General features: G+C 35.2%; 1 protein-coding gene across 1 annotated transcript; it reads left to right on the top strand.

Annotated features, from left to right (window-relative positions):
• The first annotated feature begins 535 nt into the window (after window positions 1–535).
• LOC110288139 (uncharacterized) lies at window positions 536–23,038 on the top strand. The gene is made up of 5 exons (XM_085829827.1): window positions 536–550; window positions 1,269–1,395; window positions 1,858–1,953; window positions 20,994–21,171; window positions 21,247–23,038. Exons 1-5 carry the CDS (start codon window positions 536–538, stop codon window positions 23,036–23,038), a joined length of 2,208 nt encoding a protein of 735 aa, XP_085685953.1.
• The last annotated feature ends 356 nt before the right edge of the window (window positions 23,039–23,394 follow it).

Here is a 23,394-nt window from a genome sequence, read left to right as displayed (position 1 = left end):
GTGGGACATGGAAGCCAGAGTAATATCTCAGTGGAGACAATGGTGAGGCAAGAATTCATTGCCTTGTTTCTTCTTTGCTACCTATTATGAGTAATACTTTCAGCTGGGGTTGCCTCACAGATACTGGCCATTATTGCAAATAAAGGCATTAATTTTCTTTAGATAAACCACCTCAAGCAAAGGTGAAGAAAGCAAAGTGTGAAATCAATTTTAACAGTGTCCAGCCTTTATTTAAAATCCCACTCTGCCAGTGTGCGGTATAGAGCAGGTCACTAGAGCACATATCCAGGTCTGCAGAGAAACATACCAGCTTCTGGAAAAGCAGAGCACCTGATGCAGGAAAGAAAAATCTGTTTTCCTGCCTATTTAAGCTCATCATCCCTGGAGAAGGCTTGTTAGAGAATTGATTCCTGCTTCCCACTCCTCAGTTTTACCAGGGACAGGGAGGACCTGCTGCCTCTGAATAAAGAGTGGCTTCTGGGAAGTTTTAGTATACACTTTTGTGAAACATTCCATTCTGAAGGAAGAAGCAGAGATGTGTGCTTCACAGGTAAATGCATACATGGGTATGGGATACGATAACTGTTCTTACAAAAATAACTTCATTGTACCGACATCCAATTTTCACTATTCTAACTTACAATTACAGAACTATATTTTCATATGATCTCTGTTATATTCATACAATGTTATATAACTTATAATTATGAATTAATTCTTAAATATGAAAATTCATTTTTGCTGTATATCAAATTATGTAACAAATATATAATACATAAATATTATGTAACAATTATGTATTAAATTATATAATAAGTATATGATAAATAACTCATAAAATAAGGCTGAGAGTCTACTGCAGTAGTTCTGTCTTCCTACTGCTGCAACTCCTTAATAGAGTTTGTCAGGTTGTTTTGACCCTAACTATGACTTTATTTTTATTGGTAGTTCACAACTATAATTTTTCTACTGCTATGAAGCGTAATGTAAATATCTCTGCTTTCTGGTGACTTAGGAAACCACCTTTACATCATTTAGGGGATCATGACATTTGATCCCAAAAGGGTAACCACTCACAGGTTGACAATTCCTGGCCTATTGATCTTTGCAGAAAAGTCACAGCATTCTTTCTCTCAGATTATAATTCATCAAAAATTAACATTAGTTATTGATAGCAGAATGAGTTACATAGTTAATTAACATTTCCTTGGATCAAATCTAGAACTTAGCTAAAGGACACAAGGGAATAGTATGAACTTTAATTTCAGGGTGTATTGACATTCATGGATGTGGCTATAGAGTTCTCTAAGGAGGAGTGGGGATGTCTGGATTCTGCCAAGAAGGCTTTGTACAGAGATGTCATGTTGGAAAATTACAACAACCTGGTTTCTGTGGGTAAGAATATTTTTATTCCATTATTTCTACTTCATCTTATGGATGTTTAATATTGACTACTATTAGTATTTGTGTCAGACCTTCATTAATTAGTCAATCTCTTACATTTTTATAGGTATTAAATATTGTCTTATTTAAAACTAACATGTTATGTAATTTTATCTTGTTACATTTAACCTAATGATCATTCAATCTTACATGCTTTTTGTATAGGTGGTCTTTAGCATTTATATGTGAATCAACTTTGATTTCCACAGTTGTCTTATTTCTAATGTGGTAATTTAAAACAGAAATTCATAATTTTAAAAAGAATTGAGTTATGGAGAGTCTAAAACATTTTGGAAAGATGTGACTATAAGAAAATCATTCATGTATCTTTTACTCTTCTCCATGTTGTCTACACGGCACATTCCTGTGCTAACACCCAGCTATGTTACATGGTATGTCTGTTTGAATATACAGGTGTTGCTGTTTCAAAACAAGAGGTAATAATCTGTCTTGAACAAAACAAAGAACCATGGATTGTTGATGGAGAGAAAACAGAAGTAAGAGAACCAGGTAATCTGAAATGAAACAACATGTGATGTGATGATTCTAAACCAAGGATCAATTTAATCCTGAAGTGTGATTAGACAATTTGTTCAGAGATAGCACACCATGGCTGTTATATGAGTTTTATCTTCTTTACCTGAATAGTGGGGTATCTGAAATGTAATATATTATACCTATTTTATGAGATAGAAGATTATTCTGTATTATAATTAGTATAATTATTTTTCAGCTGTATGTTTATGATAAGTAGATTTGTGTGGTCATTATCTTATTACATTTTTAAAGAATTTTATACAGTATCTTTTATTCATATTTTTCTCTTTCGTCTTCTTGCAGACCATGTCCACTCCCCATACTAACTCAATATCATGGTGTCTGTGTCTCTGTCTCTGTCTCTGTCTCTGTCTCTGTCTCTGTATCTCTCTCTCCAAAGAAATAAAAAACAAAAACAGGAGCCAAAAACATATTTAAGCATGGAGTCAGATTTGTGCTTGCAATTTTTCCTTAACATAGTCAATGGAATATGATTAATAGACCCAATGTTTTATAACCTTTAGGATAAAATTTGTTTTCCCTCTCCACGAATCTATGTACTATGGATAGGTTCTAACCTTGTTTAGCACTTTCTACCTGTTTCCCCTTCTCAAAGTTGGGGTTTTTAATCTCTCTTGAACTTGTATTGGTCTGGTAGATGCTATCATATTCTCAGTGAGTTTATATGGGTATTACTCTTGTGTATGAAGATGTTGTTTATTTAGCATCATCTACATCATCTGCCCTTTACAATCATTATGTCTCATTGGCCCCTGAGCATTTGGTAATTATAGCTATATAAGACTAAGTGCTCCAAAGTCTCTCAATTTCTGGACCTTTCCAGTTGTTGCCCTCCATATTAAGCTTCTCTATTGAAGGTTGATTGATGCACAGATCTACTGAAAAAGCAATATATCTTTAGGAATTTTATTATTATGATTTTATTTGTAGGAATAATAGTAGATTTTAATATAGGAGCCTGAACCTGTTTAGTCTCAGATTGTGGGCCTCAGAAACAGTGTCAGATATAGGTTTTAACTCACAGAGGCACCATGATGCCAATCAAAAAGTGATAGGTACTACCAAAGCATTTATGGTGTTATTTACAGCAGTGAGCATATCTTACAGTAAGGTCAGCATTGCACATCACAGAATAAATATCTGGGTGAGAAAAATAATTAATTTTATCATCCTATAGCCAAGTAGCACCTAAATATATAATGAATATATGTAGGTGTGAAAAATCTAGTTTAATATGCAGCTCAATATTCCTGCTGCTTTATGTATTTATTGTCTTTGGCAGTGGTCATATATCCTGAGGTTTGGAGTGAAAAGAAATGTGTGTGGTATTATCTGTGCTAGTTCTGTGAACTATAGGTCCTTTAGCCTATAATTCAAAAAGTTACAACCCATTTCTTGTATTATGTGTTATATGTAGTGGAATGTGGCATGCAGCTTTGTATTGTCTGTTCTAATTTGTGGCAATGTCATGTAAACAGCATTTCATATGTTCATGTGTTAGAAAGTGTCTATAATAGTAGTTTTCCATATGACATTAAACAATATTTAGTGTGAACCAGAGAAATGGTGAAGAGTTAGAGCTGCTTGCATTGAAATCTTATGACTTGAGTTCAATATCCAAAAGACACCTGGTGGAAAAAGTATTCTAAAAGTACCCCTGAGTACTTGTATACCCCTACACACAGAGGCAGTACATATGTAACTTTAAAACTTGTAATATACTTTTATTGTTCTTCATAATAGTTCTTCTCTATTTTATGTCTAATTTCTTGATATAATCTTGATCTCATTTCTCCTTTATGACACTCTTTTATTTTTTCATAGAAGAAAAAAATAACAATAAAATAAAAATAAACAAGCAAATTTTGGTTCCTAATGAGTTACCTAGCCATCATAAATATTCTAAATATAACAGATACATGCAAATCTTAAACACTAACCTAGCCCATGAAAGAAACCTTGCAGTGTTTTTTTTTTTTTCTTGGAGTACCTCATTCATATTGATTTTTCCTAGCTCCATCCATTTATCTAAAAAAAAATTAACACCTAAGTAATGAAATATTTCATAAAACCTAAAAGAAGGTTGTATTGATGGCTTACAAACATTGAACCAAGATTAAATTGACCCTTTAAACCAACACAAGTTCTTCGACGAAAAAAGAATGTGCAATCATATCCTTCTAACTATAGAAAGTCCATGGCCAGATGGAATCAGGGCAGAGATTTACTAGACCATCAAGTTAGAACAAAAGCCTAGTTTCTTTAAATTTCTCTTCAGTGTAGAAACTCAAGAAAATTTTAAATTCCCTTTCTCCTTTTAAGAATCCACTACGAGTTTGATTAAAAACACTTAAAAAATGTGTTTCTCAGCATCCCATATGAATATAGATGCTAACATTTGCAGTAAGATATTTTGAAAATTACCATATATATATATATATATATATATATATATATATATTTACATATATGTAAATGATTATCTACCATTTTCAAGTTGTTTTCAATATAGAGATGCAGATAGTTCAATATAAATTAATCAATAAAGGTAATAAAGTGATGAACAGCTACAACATAGAAACAACAGGATAATTTCATCAGATTCTGAAAAGGCCTTTGAACAAATGCAGCATCATTATGTTACAGTTATAGGCAGACTAGAGGTAGTCAAGGTGGTTTATAACCAGCCTGGGTACATGAGAATTCTGCATGGAGAGATGCTCAAAGCAATTCCCTTAAAATCACGAGCAGTAGAAGGTTGTTTATTTTCTCCACAGATATTCAACATATATTTTTGAAATAATATCTAGAGCAATAAGACATTTAATGAGTTTTAGAGGATATGCATAGAATAGATATTGTAAAAGTATCATTATTTTGATAATAATTTTATATATAAAATTTGACAGGATGTTTCTCACATTTATAGTCAGGTTTGTGTTGATCTGTGGTTCCTTTAAAAAGCATTTTCATCTATAGGGATGTAAAACATATATATATATATATATATATATATATATATATATATATACACATACATATGTATACATTTATTACCTAATATATATAAATGATTTATATATATATATATATTTATATTTATATCTTATAAAGTATATAAAATCAACACATAAAATACATATCATATAAATATATATACATATGTATTTTGTATAATCGTAAGTAAATATAAATCAAAATTTCTATTTGCTTTACCATAACTAACATTTTTTATTATTTGTCAAAAATCTTGCCCCTTTTTTTGTATTGATCTTGTGCCTGCACCCAGTTTAGAAACACTTCCCATTTCCGATTTTATATTGCTTCCATTTTCCCCATAACTATCCATATAATTCTCATAAACTAATGAGGTTTATGAAAATCAGCATTAGTATCCCATTACATATGATCAGTATTATGGGTTTTCCAGTGCAGAGTGTTCATTGCTTAAACAATAAATAATCACAAACAACAAACCCACTCACAGAGATGTTTTTATGTAATATTAGAAACACCTAGCTAACAGATACACACATGTACACAGTCACACATAACACATATGATCATACTCATAAACACACATACACGCATGTAGGTACCTCAAGTAAAATCAAAGGAAAAAGGAAAGAAAGGCTTTCAACTTGAGAAGGAAGGTGGAAATCATGTAATGTCACCTGGTATATGATCGAGGAAAAGAAGGGATGATGAATGTGATATTTCTATTTCAGTTGAAAAAAATATTTTTCTTTCCTTTCTTTCTTCATTCACTTTACATAAAGACATCTTGTTACATGAGTATTTCCATTGTTTGATTAGAGTTACACCAAGATATTTTATTTTACTTCTGGCTATTGTAAATGTAGTTGTTTCTCTTATTTCTTCATCGGCGCATTTATCAATGGTAGGAAGGAAGGCTACTGATTTATTTGAATTAACTTTGTAATCACCCAATTCACTGAAGGCTATTTTAACTGTAGGAGTCTCTGATAGATTTTTAAAAAATATTTTTATTACTAGATATTTTCTTTATTTACATTTCAAATTTTATCCCCTTTCCTCATTTCCCTTTGAAAATCCACACTTTCCCATTCCCCACCCCACCCCCAACCCTGATCACTAACCCAGACACTCTTGCTTCCCTGTCCAAGCTTTCCCCTGCGCTGGGGCATCAAGCCTTCACAGGACCAAAAGCCTCTCTTCTCACTGATGTCCCACAAGGCTATCCTCTGCTACATATGTGGTTGGAGCCTTGAGTCCCTCCATGTGCACACTTTGGTTGGTGGTTTACTCCCTGGGAGTACTCGGAGTAGTGGATGGTCATATTGTTGTTCCTTCTATGGGGCTGCAAACCCCTTTAGCTCCTTGGGACATTTCTCTAGCTCCTCCATTGGGAACCCTGTGCTCACTCCAATGGATGGCTATGAGCATCTGCTTCTGTATTTTTCAGGCACTTGCAGAGTCTCTCAGGAAACAGATATATCAGGCTGTCAGCAAGTATTTGTTAGCATCCACAATAATGTCTGGATTTGGTAACTGTATATGAGATGGATCCCCAGGTGGACCAGTCACTAGATGGCCTTTCACCTTTCACAATAGTCACAGATAATATAGTAGAAATGGCCATTTTTCTGGAAGCAATCTACAAATTCAATGCAATCCCCACCAAAATTCCAAGTCACCTGAGTTTTTGATCCTAGCAATTCTGAATGGTGTGAGGTGCAACCAGCTCCTAGTTTGGTTGATTCTTTGTATAGTTCTTTTTGTGTCTTCTTGGCTGATTTCAGCCCTGAATTTGATTATTTAATGCCTTATACTCCTCTTGGATCTATTTGCTTCTTTTTGTTCTAGAGCTTTCAGTTGTGCTGTAAATCTGCTAGTGTATGATCTCTCAGGTTTCTTTTTGGAGGTACTCAGCTATGTGTTTTCCTCTTAGCACTGCTTTCATTGTGTCCCATATGTTTGGGTATGTTGTGGATTCATTTTAATTAAAATTTAAAAGGTCTTTAACTTCTTTCTTTATTTCTTCTTTGAAAAAGTTATTATTGAGTACAGTGTTATTCATGATTCCACTTGTATGTGGGCTTTCTAGTATTTTTGTTGTTATTGAAGACCAGCCTTAGTCCATGATGATCTGATAGTATTCATAGGATTATTTCAATCTTCTTATATCTGTTGAGGTCTGTTTTGTGACCAATTATGTTGTCAATTTTCAAGAAGGTACTGTGAGATGCTGAGAAGAAGCTATCTTCTTTTGTTTTAGGATAAAATGTTCTATAGATATCTGTTAAGTACATTTGATTCATAACTGCTGTTAGTTTCACTGTGTCTCTGTTTAGTTTCTGTTTCCATGATCTGTCCTTTGGTCAGAGTGGGGTGTTGAAATCTCCCACTATTATTTTGTGCAGTGTTATGTGTGCTTTGAGCTTTAGCAAAGTTTCTTTTATGAATGTGAGTGCCCTTGCATTTGGAGCATATATGTTCAGAACTGAGAGTCCATCTTGGTAGATTTTACCTTTGATGAGTATGAAGTGATTCTTCCTGTTGTTTTTGATAACTTTAGGTTGAAAGTCGATTTTATTCGATATTAGAATGGATACTCCCGCTTGTTTCTTGGGACCATTTGCTTGGAAAATTGTTTTCCAAAATTTTACTCTGAGGTAATGTCTGTCTTTGTCCCTGAGGTAGGTTTCCTATATGCAGCAAAAAGTTCAGTCCTGTTTACATAACTAGTCTGTTAGTCTATATATATTTACTTGGGAATCAAATCCATTGACATTAAGAGATATTAAGGAAAGGTGATTGTTGTTTCCTGTTATTTTGTTGTTAGAATTATGTTTATGTCACTATCTTCTTTTTGGCCAGTGTTGGAGTTTTCCATTTATTATCCTTTGAAGGTCTGGATTTGTGGAAAGATTGTGTAACTTTGTTTTCATCAAGGAATACCTTGGTTTCTTCATGTATGGTAATTGCAAGTTTTGCTGGGTATAAGAGCCTGGACTTGCATTTGTGTTCTCTTAGGGTCTCTATAACATCTGCCCAGAATCATCTGGGTTTCATAGTTTTTGTCAAGAAGTCTGGTGTAATTCTGATAGGTGCTTTCATATGTTACTTGACCTTTTTCCCTTACTGCTTTTAATATTCTTTCTTTGTTTTCTGCATTTGGTGTTTTGATTATTATGTGACAGGAGGCATTTCTTTTCTGGTCCAGGCTATTTGGAGTTCTATATGGCCTCTTGTATGTTTATGGACATTTCTTTTTTTAGGTAAGGGAAGTTTTCTTCTTTAATTTTCTTGAAGACGTTTACTGGCCCTGTAATTTGGGAATCTTTGCTCTCTTCTATACATATTATCCTTATGTTTGGTCTTCTCATTTTTTTTCCTGATTTCCTGGATGTTTTAGGTTGGAGCCTTTTGCCTTTTGCCTTTTGCATTTTCTTTTACTGTTGTGTCAATATTTTCTATGGTATCTTCTGTCCCTGAGATTCTCTCTTATATCTCTTGTATTCTGTTGGTGATGCTTGGATCTATGACTCCTGATCACTTTCCTAGGATTTCTATCTTCAAAGTTGGCTCCCTTTGTGATTTCTTTAGTGTTTCTTCTTCCATTTTTAGATTCTGGATGGTTTTGTTGAATTCCTTCACCTGTTTTATTGTGTTTTCCTGTAATTCTTTAAGGGGTTTTTGTGTTTCTTCTTTAAGGGCTTCTACCGGTTTTCCTGTGTTCTCCTATATTTCTTTAAGGACGTTATTTTTGTCCTTCTCAATGTCCTCTATCAGCATCATGAGATGTGCTTTTTAAATACAAATCTTGCTTTTCCAGTGTGTTGGTGTATCCAGGACTTACAGTTGTGGAATAACTTGGTTTTGATAAAGCCACGTAGCCTTGGTCTCTGTTGGTAAGGTCCTTGTGCTTGTCTTTCTCCATCTGGTTATCTCTAGTGTTAGTCCATCTGGCTGTCTCCCACTTGAGCTTGTTCCTCCTGTGGGCCTATAAGCCCTTGTCAGCACTCCTGGGAGACCAGCTCTCACATGGCAAGATTCTTGCACAGAGGGCTGCAGAATAGCTCTAGCTCCTGGGTGCAGATGGAGGTTGTAAGGACACTGTTTGAGCTGCTCCACCGCTCCTTCGGCCTTTGCACTCCTGGCTGGTCCTGCCTTAGAGAGTCACAGGATAGAAAAATTCTAATACTTTTCATACTCATTTACATATACTATTATATCATTTGTGAATAGCAATAGTCTTCCTTTATTTTCTTTTTTAAAATGAAATTTGAAAAATATTTTATTTATTAATATCCCAAATGTTGCTCCTTCCCAGATTTCCTCACCCTATTCCCCTCTGAGAAGATATTCCCTTCTCTGCACATTCTCCTTCCATAGCACATCAAAACTTTAGAGGATTAGTCACATCATCTCCCACTGAGTCCAGACAAGGCAGTCCTCAGTTACATATGTGCCAGGGACCTCAGACCAATTCATATATGATCCTTGGTTGATGACTTAATCTCTGGGAACTCCCAGGGGTCAGGGTTAGTTGACATTGTTCATCTTTCTATGAAGTTGCCTTCCCCTCCAGCTCTTTGAACTCTTCCCCTAATTCTTCTATAGCTATGTTGGACCTCAGTCCAATGATTGGTTTTAAGTATCTGCATTTGTCTTAGTCAGCTTCTGTTAGAGCCTCTCAGAGGACAACCATGCTGGGCTCCTGTCTGCAAGCAAACAGAATCAGTAATAATGTCAGGGTTTAGTGCCTATTCATGGGATGTATCCCAAGTTGGGCCAGTCACTAGACTATCTTTCCCTGGCTCTCTCCTACATTTTTGCTCCTGCATTTATTTCTTTTTTTTAATTTTTAATATTTTTATTACATATTTTCCTCAATTAAATTTCCAATGCTATCCCAAAAGTCCCCCATACCGCCCCCCACTTCCCTACCCACCCATTCCCATTCTTTTGGCCCTGGCATTCCCCTATATTGGGGCATATAAAGTTTGCAAGTCCAATGGGCCTCTCTTTCCAGTGATGGCCGACTAGGCCATCTTTCGATACATATGCAGCTAGAGACAAGAACTCCGGGGTACTGGTTAGTTCATCATGTTGTTCCAACTATAGGGTTGCAGATCCCTTTAGCTCCTTGGGTACTTTCTATAGCTTCTCCATTGGGATCCCTGTGATACATCCAATAGCTGACTGTGAGCATCCACTCCTGTGTTTGCTAGGCCCCGGCATAGTCTCACAAGAGACAGCTATATTTGGGTCCTTTCAGCAAAATCTTGCTAGTGTATGCAATGGTGTCAGCGTTTAGAAGCTGATTATGGGATGGATCCCTGGATACAGCAGTCTCTAGATGGTCTATCCTTTCATCACAGCTCAAAACTTTGTCTCTGTAACTACTTCCATGGGTGTTTTGTTCCCAATTCTAAGAAGGGGCATAGTGTCCACATTTTGGTCTTCATTCTTCTTGAGTTTCATGCGTTTAGCAAATTGTATCTTATATCTTGGGTATCCTAAGTTTTGGGCTAATTTCCACTTATCAGTGAAAACATATTGTGTGAGTTCCTTTGTGATTGTGTTACCTCACTCAAGATGATGCCCTCCAGGTCCATCCATTTGGCTAGGAATTTCATAAATTCATTCGTTTTAATAGCTGAGTAGTAGTCCATTGTGTAAATGTACCATAATTTCTGCATCCATTCCTCTGTTGAGGGACATCTGGGTGCTTTCCAGCTTCTGGCTAATATAAATAGGGCTGCTATGAACATAGTGGAGCATATGTTCTTACCGGTTTGGACATCTTCTGGATATATGCCCAGGAGAGGTATTGCTGGATCCTCCGGTAATACTATGTCCAATTTTCTGAGGAAGCTCCAGACTGATTTCCAGAGTAGTTGTACAAGCTTGCAATCCCACCAACAATGGAGGAGTGTTCCTCTTTCTCCACATCCTCGCCAGCATCTGCTGTCACCTGAATTTTTGATCTTAGCCATTCTGACTGGTGTGAGGTGAAATCTCAGGGTTATTTTGATTTGCATTTCCCTGATGATTAAGGATGTTGAACATTTTTTCAGGTGCTTCTCTGCCATTTGGTATTCCTCAGGTGAGAATTCTTTGTTCAGTTCTGAGCCCCATTTTTTAATGGGGTTATTTGACTTTCTGGAGTCCACCTTCTTGAGTTCTTATATATATTGGATATTAGTCCCTTATCTGATTTAGGATAGGTAAAGATCCTTTCCCAATCTGTTGGTGGTTTTTTTGTCTTATTGATGGTGTCTTTTGCCTTGCAGAAGCTTTGCAGTTTCATGAGGTCCCACTTGTCAATTCTCGATCTTACATCACAAGCCATTGCTGTTCTATTCAAGAATTTTTCCCTTGTGCCCATATCTTCAAGGCTTTTCCCCACTTTCTCCTCTATAAGTTTCAGTGTCACTGGTTTTATGTGAAGTTCCTTGATCCACTTAGACTTGACCTTAGTACAAGGAGATAGGAATGGATCGATTCCCATTATTCTACATGTTAACAACCAGTTGTGCCAGAACCATTTGTTGAAAATGCTGTCTTTCTTCCACTGGATGTTTTTAGTTCCCTTGTTGAAGATCAAGTGACCATAGGTGTGTGGGTTCATTTCTGGGTCTTCAATTCTATTCCATTGGTCTATTTGTCTGTCACTATACCAGTACCATGCAGTTTTTATCACAATTGCTCTATAGTAAAGCTTTAGGTCAGGCATGGTGATTCCACCAGAGGTTCTTTTATCCTTGAGAAGAGTTTTTGCTATCCTAGGTTCTTTGTTATTCCAAATGAATTTGCAGATTGTTCTTTCTAATTCGTTGAAGAATTGAGTTGGAATTTTGATGGGGATTGCATTGAATCTATAGATTGCTTTTGGCAAGATAGCCATTTTTACAATGTTGATCCTGCCAATCCATGAGCATGGGAGATCTTTCCATCTTCTGAGATCTTCTATAATTTCTTTCTTCAGAGACTTGAAGTTTTTATTATACAGATCTTTCACTTCCTTAGTTAGAGTCACGCCAAGATATTTTATATTATTTGTGACTATTGAAAAGGGTGTTGTTTCCCTAATTTCTTTTTCTGCCTGTTTATTCTTTGTGTAGAGAAAGGCCATTGATTTGTTTGAGTTAATTTTATATCCAGCTACTTCACCAAAGCTGTTTATCAGGTTTAGGAGTTCTCTGGTGGAATTTTTAGGGTCACTTATATATACTATCATATCATCTGCAAAAAGTGATATTTTGACTTCATCTTTTTTAATTTGTATCCCTTTGATCTCCTTTTGTTATCGAATTGCTCTGGCTAGGACTTCAAGTACAATGTTGAATAGGTATGGAGAAAGTGGACAGACTTGTCTAGTCCCTGATTTTAGAGGGATTGCTTCAAGCTTCTCACCATTTACTTTGATGTTGGCTACTGGTTTGCTGTAGATTGCTTTTATCATGTTTAGGTATGGGCCTTGAATTCCTGATCTTTCCAAGACTTTTATCATGAATGGGTGTTGGATCTTGTCAAATGCTTTTTCCGCATCTAACGAGATGACCATGTGGTTTTTGTCTTTGAGTTTGTTTATATACTGGATTACGTTGATGGATTTCCATATATTGAACCATCCCTGCATCCCTGGGATGAAACCTACTTGGTCAGGATGGATGATTGTTTTGATGTGTTCTTGGATTCGGTTAGCAAGAACTTTATTGAGGATTTTTGCATCAATATTCATAAGGGATATTGGTCTGAAGTTTTCTATCTTTGTTGGGTCTTTTTGTGGTTTAGGTATCAGAGTAATTGTGGCTTCATAGAATGAGTTGGGTAGAGTACCTTCTGTTTCTATTTTGTGGAATAGTTTGTGAAGGACTGGGATTAGATCTTCTTTGAAGGTCTGATAGAACTCTGCACTAAGTCCATCTGGTCCTGGGCTTTTTTTGGTTGGGAGACTATTAATGACTGCTTCTATTACTTTGGGGGATATAGGGCTGTTTAGATCATTAACCTGATCTTGGTTCAACTTTGGTACCTGGTATCTGTCTAGGAACTTCTCCATTTCATCCAGGTTCTCCAGTTTTGTTGAGTATAGCCTTTGATAGAAGGATCTGATGGTGTTTTGGATGTCTTCAGGATCTGTTGTTATGTCTCCTTTTTCATTTCTGATTTTGTTAATTAGAATGCTTTCCCTGTGCCCTCTAGTGAGTCTGGCTAAGGGTTTATCTATCTTGTTGATTTTCTCAAAGAACCAGCTCCTTTATTGGTTCATTCTTTGAATAGTTCTTCTTGTTTCCACTTGGTTGATTTCACCCCTGAGTTTGATTATTTCCTGCAGTCTACTCCTCTTGGGTGAATTTGCTTCCTTTTGTTCTAGTGCTTTTAGGTGTGTTGTCAAGCTGCTAATGTGTGCTCCCTCTAGTTTCTTTTTGGAGGCAGTCAGAGCTATGACGTTTTCCTCTTAGAAATGCTTTCATTGCGTCCCATAAGTTTGGGTATGTTGTGGCTTCATTTTCATTGAACTCTAAAAAGTCCTTAATTTCTTTCTTTATTCCTTCCTTGACCAAGGTATCATTGAGAAGAGTGTTGTTCAGTTTCCACGTGAATGTTGGCTTTCTATTCTTTATTTTGTTATTGAAGATCAGCCTTAGTCAATGGTGATCTGATAGGATGCATGAGACAATTTCAATATTTTTGTATCTGTTGAGGCCTGTTTTGTGACCAATTTTGTGTTCAATTTTGGAGAAGGTACCATGAGGTGCTGAGAAGAAGGTATATCGTTTTGTTTTAGGATAGAATATTCTGTAGATATCTGCCGATCCATTTGATTCATCACTTCTGTTAGTTTCACTGTGTCCCTGTTTAGTTTCTGTTTCCATGATCTGTCCATTGGTGAAAGTGGTGTGTTGAAGTCTCCCATTATTATTGTATGAGGTGCAATGTGTGCTTTGAGATTTACTAAAGTTTCTTTAATGAATGTGGCTGCCTTTGTATTTGGAGCATAGATATTCAGGATTGATAGTTCCTCTTGGAGGATTTTACCTTTGATGAGTATGAAGTGCCCCTCCCTGCCCTTTTTTGATAACTTTGGGTTGGAAGTCAATCTTATCAGATATTAGAATGGCTACTCCAGCTTGTTTCTTCATACCATTTGCTTGGAAATTTGTTTTCCAGCCTTTCATTCTGAGGTAGTGTCTATCTTTTTCTCTGAGATGGGTTTCCTGTAAGCAGCAAAATGTTGGGTCTTGTTTGTGTAGCCAGTTTGTTAGTCTATGTCTTTTTATTGGGGAGTTGAGTCCATTGATATTAAGAGATATTAAGGAAAAGTAATTGTTGTTTCCTGTTATTTTTGTTGTTAAAATTGGCATTCTGTTCTTGTGGCTGTCTTCTTTTAGGTTTGTTGAAGGATTACCTTCTTGTTGTTTCTAGGGCGTGGTTCCTTCCCTTCCGTGTATTGGTTTTTTTCTGTTATTATCCTTTGAAGGGCTGGATTCATGGAGAGATAATGTGTGAATTTGGTTTTGTTGTGAAATACTTTGGTTTCTCCATCTAATTGAGAGTTTGTCTGGGAATAGTAGCCTGGGCTGGAATTTGTGTTCTTTTAGTGTCTGTAAAACATCTGTCCAGGATCTTCTGGCTTTCATAGTCTCTGGTGAAAAATCTGGCGTAATTCTGATAGGCTTGCCTTTATATGTTACTTGGCCTTTTTCTCTTACTGCTTTTAGTATTCTATCTTTATTTAGTGCATTTGTTGTTCTGATTATTATGTGTCTGGAGGTATTTCTTTTCTGGTCCAGTCTATTTGGAGTTCTGTAGGCTTCTTGTATGTTCATGGGCATCTCTTTCTTTAGATTTGGGAAGTTTTCTTCTATAATTTTGTTGAAGATGTTTGCTGGTCCTTTGAGTTGAAAATCTTCATTCTCATCCACTCCTATTATCCGTAGGTTTGGTCTTCTCATTGTGTCCTGTATTTCTTGGATGTTTTGAGTTAGGATCTTTTTGCATTTTACATTTTCCTTGATTGTTGTGCCGATGTTCTCTATGGAATCTTCTGCACCTGAGATTCTCTCTTCCATCTCTTGTATTCTGTTGCTGATGCTCGTATCTATGGTTCCAGATTTCTTTCCTAGGGTTTCTATCTCCAGTGATGCCTCATTTTGGGTTTTCTTTATTGTGTCTACTTCCCTTTTTAGGTCTAGTATGGTTTTGTTCATTTCCATCATCTGTTTGGATGTGTTTTCCTGTTTTTCTTTAAGGACTTCTACCTGTTTGATTGTGTTATCCTGTTTTTCTTTAAGGACTTGTAACTCTTTAGCCATGTTCTCCTGTAATTCTTTAAGTGAGTTATTAAAGTCCTTCTTGATGTCCTCTACCATCATCATGAGATATGCTTTTAGATCTGTGTCTAGCTTTTCCGGTGTGTTGGGGTGCCCTGGACTGGGCAAAGTGGGAGTGCTGGGTTCTGATGATGGTGAGTGGTCTTGGTTTCTGTTAGTAAGATTATTACGTTTACCTTTTGCCATCTGGTAATCTCTGGGGTTAGTTGTTATCGTTGTCACTGTTTAAAGATTGGAGCAGACTCTGTGTTCCACTCACCAGAAGTCTCAATATCCTGTGGCGGGTGTCGTGGGTAGCTGGCAGGTGTCAGCCGACCCTGCGCTCTAGCTATCTCGGTGCTGGTCAGACCAGAAGAGCCTGCATTTATTTCTACAGGAACAATTCTGAGTCAAAACTTTTAAAAGTGGGGTTGTGATACCATCCTTCTTATTTTACAATTCATATCTCTTTGATCTCTTTTAGTTATCCTATGCTCTAGCTCAAACTTTATGTACTATATTGAGGAGATAAGGAGAATGTGTATAGCCTGACCTTTTCCACAATTCTTTAATTTTCCCTCCATTTAATGCTTTTGGCTATTGGCTTTTTCTGTGTTGCCTTTCATATGTTTAGCTTTGTATCCTTGATCTCTTCAAGACTTTTATCATGAAGGAGTCTTGTATTTTGTCAAAGGCTTTTTCAGTGTCTAATGTGATAATCATCTTTGTTCTTTCAGGTTACATATATGGTGGGTTACATTGATCAATTTTTCAAATATTGAGTCACCCCTTCATGTCTAAGTTGAAGCCCACTTTATTATGTTTAATGATTTTTTGATGTCTTCTTGGATTCTGTTTGGGAGAATTTTATTGAGTATTTTTGCATTAATGTTCATAATGGAAATTGGTATGAAGTTCTCTGTGGTTGTTGAGTCCTTGTATGGTTTAGTTATCAGGGTAAATGTGTCTCTGCAGAATGAGCCTAGCAATGTTCCTTCTGTTTCTATTTTGTGGAATGGTTTGAGGAGTATTGATATTAGCTTTTCTTTGAAATTCTGATGGAATTCTCTGCTAAAACCATCTGGCCCTTAGCTTTTTGTTATTGCTATTGTAAGATTTTAATGTCTGCTTCTTTTTCCTAAGTTAAACTCTTTATCTGATCTTGATTTAACTTTAGTTAGTGCCATCTATCCAGAAATTCTTTCACTTCATTTACATTTTCTAATTTTGTAGTATATAGACTTTTGAAGTAAGATTTATTGATTTGTTTTGGATTTCTTCAGTGTCAATTTTGCCCATGTTTTCATTTCTGTTTTTGTTTTTTGGGATATTGTCTCTCGTTTTTAGTTACTTTGGCTAAGGATTTTTCTATCTTCTTGACAAGAAATAGCTCTTAGTTTCCTTGATTCTTTATGTTGTCATCTTTGTTTCTAAACTGTTGCTTTCATCCATAAGTTTGTTTGTTTCCTGCCATCTACTCCTTTTTGGTGTGTTTGCTTCTTTTTGTACTAGTGATTTCAGGTGTGCTTTTAATTTGCTAGTATGAGATGTATCTATTCTCTTTAAGAAGGCATTTAGTACAATAATATTTTCTTTTAGCACTGCTCTCATTATGTCTCAATATTTGAGTATGTTTTACCTTCACTTTAAATTATTTTTAAAAGGTCCTTAAATTATTTTTTATTTGATCCTGTGATCATTTATTAATTATTCAATATCTGTGAGTTTGTAGGTATTCTGTTATTCTGTTGTTGAAGTTCAGCTTTAATCCATTGTGTGACGAAAATATGCTAAAACTTATTTCAAATTTGTATCTGTTGATGCTTGCTTTGTAACCAAGTGTGTGGTTAATCTTGAGGAAGGTTTTGTGGCCTGTTGGGAACAATGTATATTCTTTTGTGTTTGGGTGAATGTTCTTTATATATCTGTTAATTCCATTTGATTCACATTGTCTACTATTTTCATTATTCCTATGTTTATTTTCTCTTTTGATTATTTGCCAATTGGTGAGAAAGAGGGGTGTTAAAATCTCCCACTATTATTGTGAAAGGTTCAATGTATGTTTTGAGCTTCACTAATGTTTCTTTTATGAATGTGGGTGCATTTGCAGCATAAAAGTTTAGAACTGAGACTTCATCTGGCAGATTTTTCTTTTGATGTGTATAAAGTGTCCTTCCCCATCTGTTTTGATTTCTTTTGGTTGAATGTATATTTTATCAAATATAGGAATGGCTACTCCAGCTTGTTTCTTGGATTTATTTACTTGGGAAACTTTTTATCCAGCACTTTTCTCTGATGTAGTGTCTGTCTTTGTTGCTGAAGTATGGTTTTTGTAATGATATATCCACTCTATTAGCCTCTGTCTTTTTATTGGGGTATTGAACTCATTTATGTTGAAAGATATTAATGATGAATGAATATTAATTTCTACTATTTTATGTTGGTGGTTTTATGTGTGTGTGTGTGTGTGCGCGCGTGTGTGTGTGTGTGTGTGTGTGTGTGTGTTTGTGTGTGTAAGGGAGAGGGAGAAATTATCCTCCTTTGGTCTTCTTGTGTGAATTATTAATTTCTTTTCTGTTCTTGGGTTTAATTACCCTCCCAGTATTTCAGTTTTTCTTCTAGTATCATCCATAGGACTGGATTAATGGAGAACATTTTTGTGTTTTATTTTGTCATTGAATTTTTAGTTTTCTCCATTAACGGTGATTCACTGTTTTAGGGGATATAGTTTCTGGGCTGAGATCTGTGGTCTCTTATGTCAAGGATATTTGGCTTTTAGATTTTCTGTTGAGAAGTTGGGTGTAATTCTGATGTTTGTCTTTATATGTTACTTGGCCTTTTTCTCGTGCAGCATTTAATATTCTTTCTTTGTTCTATACATTTAGTCTTTTGGATATTATGTGGTGTGAAGATTTTCTTTTTGATCCCATATATTTGGTGTTCTGTAAGCTTTATGTATGTTTAAATCCATATTTTTCTTTAGATTAGAGAAAATTTCTTCCATGTATTGTTGAAAGTATTTTCTATGTCTTTGATCTGGGAATCTTCTCTGTCTTCTATTCCTATTGATTTTAGGTTTCATCTTTTCATAGTCTTTCAAATTTCCTGCAATTCTTATGTGAAAAATAATGTAGATTTGGGATTTTCTTTGACTAATGCATCTACTTCTAGTGTACCTTCTATACCCGAGATTTTCTCTTTCATGTCTTGTATTATGTTGGTGATACTTATATATGGAGTTCCTTTTCTCCTTCCTAGGTTTTGCAGGTTTACCTCAATTTGTGTTTTCTTCATTGCTTCCATTTCTCTTTTCCGATATTGAACATTTTTATTCTTTCCTTCACTTGTTTGTATTTTCCTATATTTCTTAGTATATATTCATTTTCTCTTTAAGGACCTCTACATATTTGATTTTATTTTCCTGTATTCCTTTTTCTTTTCTTTCTGTCTTTCTTTCCTTTTTTTTTTTTTTTTAAGGAATGAAGGTTATGTTTTGACTCACAGTTTGCAGGGATGCTCCAAAATACAAATAAAATGGAGGGATTCAGGGAAGTGAAAGGAGATGCTTGCCTAAGTTCAAGACTCCTATCTAGAAAATACATACTAAATTCAAGTCAAGAATCCACTTGAGCCTCTGAAACGTCAACACACCATGCACAAGATACTAGGTGAACAAATGAAATGTGAGCTTCCCATGTACTATATACATTGTTATTGTTTATGTTGTATTGCAAGGTCTACATTGCCTAGCCAAATCTCACAAATGATTTCACATAAAAAAGCATTCAATCTTTTAAAAATGGCTTACATTCTTATTGATATGACCCCAAAAGTGAAAAGAATGAAGTCGTTATTCTTCTGTGGATGAACGGCAAGGTTTTTCTGCCAAAGGTGGTGACATACAGACTTCTGGTACTGTTGGTATTCAAATGGTACTTAAATATCCCTAATGAGCAGATGGTTAGAAAAAAAGATAAGCAGATAGCAGGATTGAAAGGAATGCATATCCCTGCAGTACATAAGTGTGCATGACTTGAATACATGGACTACATCAATTGTGTTTTGAGGAACTAAAGTTAGATAATATATTCTTGTGTATGACCCCTGGCAATGCAGGGGAATTGAAGAGAATTCTTATTTCATAACCATTCAATCTTCCTATTTTAATTCAATTTTTATGAAGAGGTTAAAAGGATAATAGATTGCTGTACTACTTTCTTCACACATAGTTCATGAACTATATATAATTGTAGCTACAGATATTCATGAAATATTCATTAATTCCAACATGACAAGAGAAGGAAGGCAAGAACAATGACATAATCTTCATGGAGTGAATTATTTAAAAGATTACTCACATATTTATACCCAAATAATACTGGCAGAAGAACTGTATTTCTTTAAAAGATTTATTCATTTTTTTTAGGGTCTCTGTTATCTTCAAAAGATTAAGTTTAAAGTCATTTTTTTACACTTAAGGTTTGCTAGGATATACAGGGCTGACTGTGGTAGGATAGCTGTGTTCTTGTGGTACCATATTGCTCTGGACTTAGTTGATTATGTTCTTACTATGTCCTTAACCATCTGATTGTCCCTGGTGTTGGCAGGCCTGGTAGCCCATGATGGCTGCAGGTCTCTGGGATTTCAGGTAGATCTGGGTTCCCCTGGATGGCAGTAAGTTTCCAGGGTTGCAGGTAGATCTGGTAGCACCTCATGACTTCAGACCTCTGTTTAACCAGGGTGTCAGCAGGCCTCTGAGGATGCAGACAGAGCTTGTGTTTTCTGAGGGCTGCAGGCATCTGAGATTGTAAGTAGTGATGTGTACTGGAAGGTGTAGCATGAAGTTGATGGAGCAGACCTCATAGCTTCTGTGCTTGCCAGGGAACTTAGCATACTGTGGTGTAGTATATGGGGATCTCACATGGTTAGCCTGAGTGGCAGCATGCCTTTAAGGATGCAGGTATATCTATGGCCCAGGGAATGAGGTTCAGATCTATGGTTCTGAAATACATTTCATAAATAATGTGTGATTCTTCAAAATTCAGGAATAGAATATATTTTATTTTGACGTAAAATTTTTCATAGTAGTAGTACGGTTGGAAAATTTATTTTATACAAATCAAGATTTTTAACATGTTTAAGAATACTCAGGTTTCTATGGAAATTATCTGTCTCAGTGAATATTCCTTAGGATTTGAGAAAAAATCTTCTAGGCTCATATGCCTGACATAATTTTTACCTGGTACTCTTAAATATTTTTATGTTTCTTTCCTTACAGATATTCTCTGTGATATTAAATCGATTATTTCAAGTGATTGTACATTGATTTATGTCATTATTTACAATTGAGATTAACAGGGAGGAGAAAAAAGTATCAGTGGGTGATAGTTGCAATATTTTTTTTCAAATTATCTGTTATTCTGATGACTTGCATATATATTACCAAGCCTGCAATATATTTAATGATATATGTTCTGACATCCATTAAATTTATGATATTTGTTTCCTTGGGACAAAGTGATACACTTCTGTGTTAAGACACTTTTGCTATAATCCTTGGATTAGTGCTAGTTGATACATTATGTATATGTATGTACATATATATATATATATATATATATATATATATTATTTTCACACAACTCCAACATGACATATAGTGATTTGCTTTATTACTTTCAGCATTGGATTGCAATCGTACCAAGAAGCTACTCCCAAAGGTGTGTACACAAAATTATTTTCAGAAAGAAATAACACCAAGATTTGGACTCAATGGTCTTTTCGACCTATATAGAAAGAAGTTCTGGGAATATAGAGCTGGCAGTGAGAAGCATGAAATATGTAATTATGAAAATGATCTGCTGGCAAAACACATCTCTCTAATTTCTGAAAAGAATAACAAAGTTCTAGAAATTCTTGAGAGAAGTCAATCTAGCTCACTCCCATTTTTACAGTTGGATGCTTCTTTAGGAAAATTTTTACAACTTTTGAAATGCAACTCTTGTCTACAGAGAAATACAAAAACATTAAAGAGAGATATTTGGGTGAATAAACACACTTCCCTGAAGCATTTACCAAGTAGTATGGTATTAGACAATACTACAATACTTTATGAAGAAAGGAGATTTTGGAGAAGAGAAAAAATTACTGAATATCATCAATGTGAAAGATATTTCTCTAAAAATTTATTATGTCTCCCTCAACCATTAAATCGAGTTTATGACAATTTCTACCATTTAGATCAACATAAGAAAGTGTCTACATATGCAGTGAAACTTGGAACATATCACATGGGAAGCAGTTGTGGGAACACCAACAGAGTAAATGATAATAACATAGGCTACATTAAAAACCCTTTTCTGAAGTATTACCAAAACAATCAACTTGGAGGGATTTTATACCAAGGTAATAACATATTATATGATTATCATCATGAAAGAATTCTAAGTAAAAATGTGATAAGTAAATATATTTCAGAAAATTATTATAACCATGATAGTAGACAGGCTAGGTCTAATCACTGCTCTCAGTCAATTTTGCAACAGCAGGACCATACCACAGAGAACCTTTATGACATTTTAAAAGAATCCTTAATTCTTCAGGTTTATAACAGAACATGGACTAAAGGAGATACGAACAGATACACATGTGATACATACAGGAATGCCTTAATTGAATCATTATACTTAGAGAGAGATAATATAAAACACATTAAAAAACTTTTCCAGGACCCAGGATATGATAAGTCCTTGAATTTCAATTCCAATATCATTCAATATGGTTTAAAGCATAATGAAAAGGGAACTCAGAATGCCAGAGTACATATATACAGTTTTTGCAATGTGTCAGATCTCTTGGGACATTCAAACTTATCAGTTGAAGAAAAACACTCAAAATATAAAACACCAGGGAAATGTTCCAGTAAACCCTCAGGCCTTATGGTATTTGAAACTAGAGGAAAATCATGGAAATCATGTATGCAATGTGGCAAGTGCTTTGCTCAGTACTCAGCTCTTCAAAACCCTCACAGAATCCATACTGTAAAGAAACCTTTCAGTTGTAAGGAATGTTCAAAATCATTTACTTGGTCTTCAAAACTTCAAGATCACGACAGAATACACACTGCACAAGAACTTTATAAATCTAATAAGTGTGGGGAATCATTTATCCAGTCATCAAATCTTCTAGCTCACCAAAGAATTCATACAGGAGACAAACCCTACAAATGTAATAAATGTGGTAAATACTTTACCCGGTCTTCAAATCTTCAAGTGCATCAGAGAGTCCACACAGGAGACAAACCTTACAAATGTAATAAATGTGGGAAATCATTCACACAGTCCTCAAGTCTTAAAATTCATCACAGAATCCATACAGGTGACAAACCTTACAGATGTAATGAATGTGGTAAATGTTTTATTCGGTCTTCAAATCTTAACCTTCATCAGAGAGTCCACACAGGAGACAAACCTTACAAATGTAATGAATGTGGGAAATCATTTACACAATCTTCAAGTCTTAAAGTTCACCACAGAATCCATACAGGAGATAAACCTTACAAATGTAATGAATGTGGGAAAAGCTTTATACAGTCCTCAGATCTTAAAAATCACTACAGAAGCCACACTGGAGTCAAACCTTACAAGTGTAATGAATGTGGGAAAAGCTTTAGACAGTCCTCAGATCTTAAAAATCACTACAGAATCCATACTGGAGACAAACCTTAAAAGTGTAATGAATGTGGGAAATTATTTTTCCATTCTTCATATCTTCAAGTTCATCAACAGAATCCACACAGGAGACAAACCTTACAAGTGTAATGAATGTGGAAAATATTTTACCTGGTATTCAAGTCTTAAAGTTCACCACAGACTTCATACTATAGACAAACCTTATAAATGTAATAAGCATGGGAAATCATTTACACAATTCTGAAAACTTCATGCTCACCACAGAACAGACACTGAACAGGAACTGTATAAATCTGATAAATGTAAAAAATTATTAACCCAGTCATCAAGTCTTCTACTACAACAGAATCCATACAATAGACAAACCTTACAAATGTAATGAATGTTTCATG

Source organism: Mus caroli, unplaced genomic scaffold (genome assembly GCF_978045245.1).
Source record: "Mus caroli unplaced genomic scaffold, Mus_caroli_1 scaffold_13, whole genome shotgun sequence".
In the NCBI taxonomy this organism is placed as follows: Eukaryota; Metazoa; Chordata; class Mammalia; order Rodentia; family Muridae; genus Mus; species Mus caroli.
This window is presented reverse-complemented; position numbering and strand designations above follow the sequence as displayed.

Bases quoted from the DNA above. Each gene is read 5' to 3' on its own strand.
- LOC110288139 (XM_085829827.1), top strand. The intron at 1,396-1,857 runs GTAAGAATATTT...TTGAATATACAG, and splicing joins CAACAACCTGGTTTCTGTGG to GTGTTGCTGTTTCAAAACAA. The intron at 1,954-20,993 runs GTAATCTGAAAT...TATTACTTTCAG, and splicing joins AACAGAAGTAAGAGAACCAG to CATTGGATTGCAATCGTACC.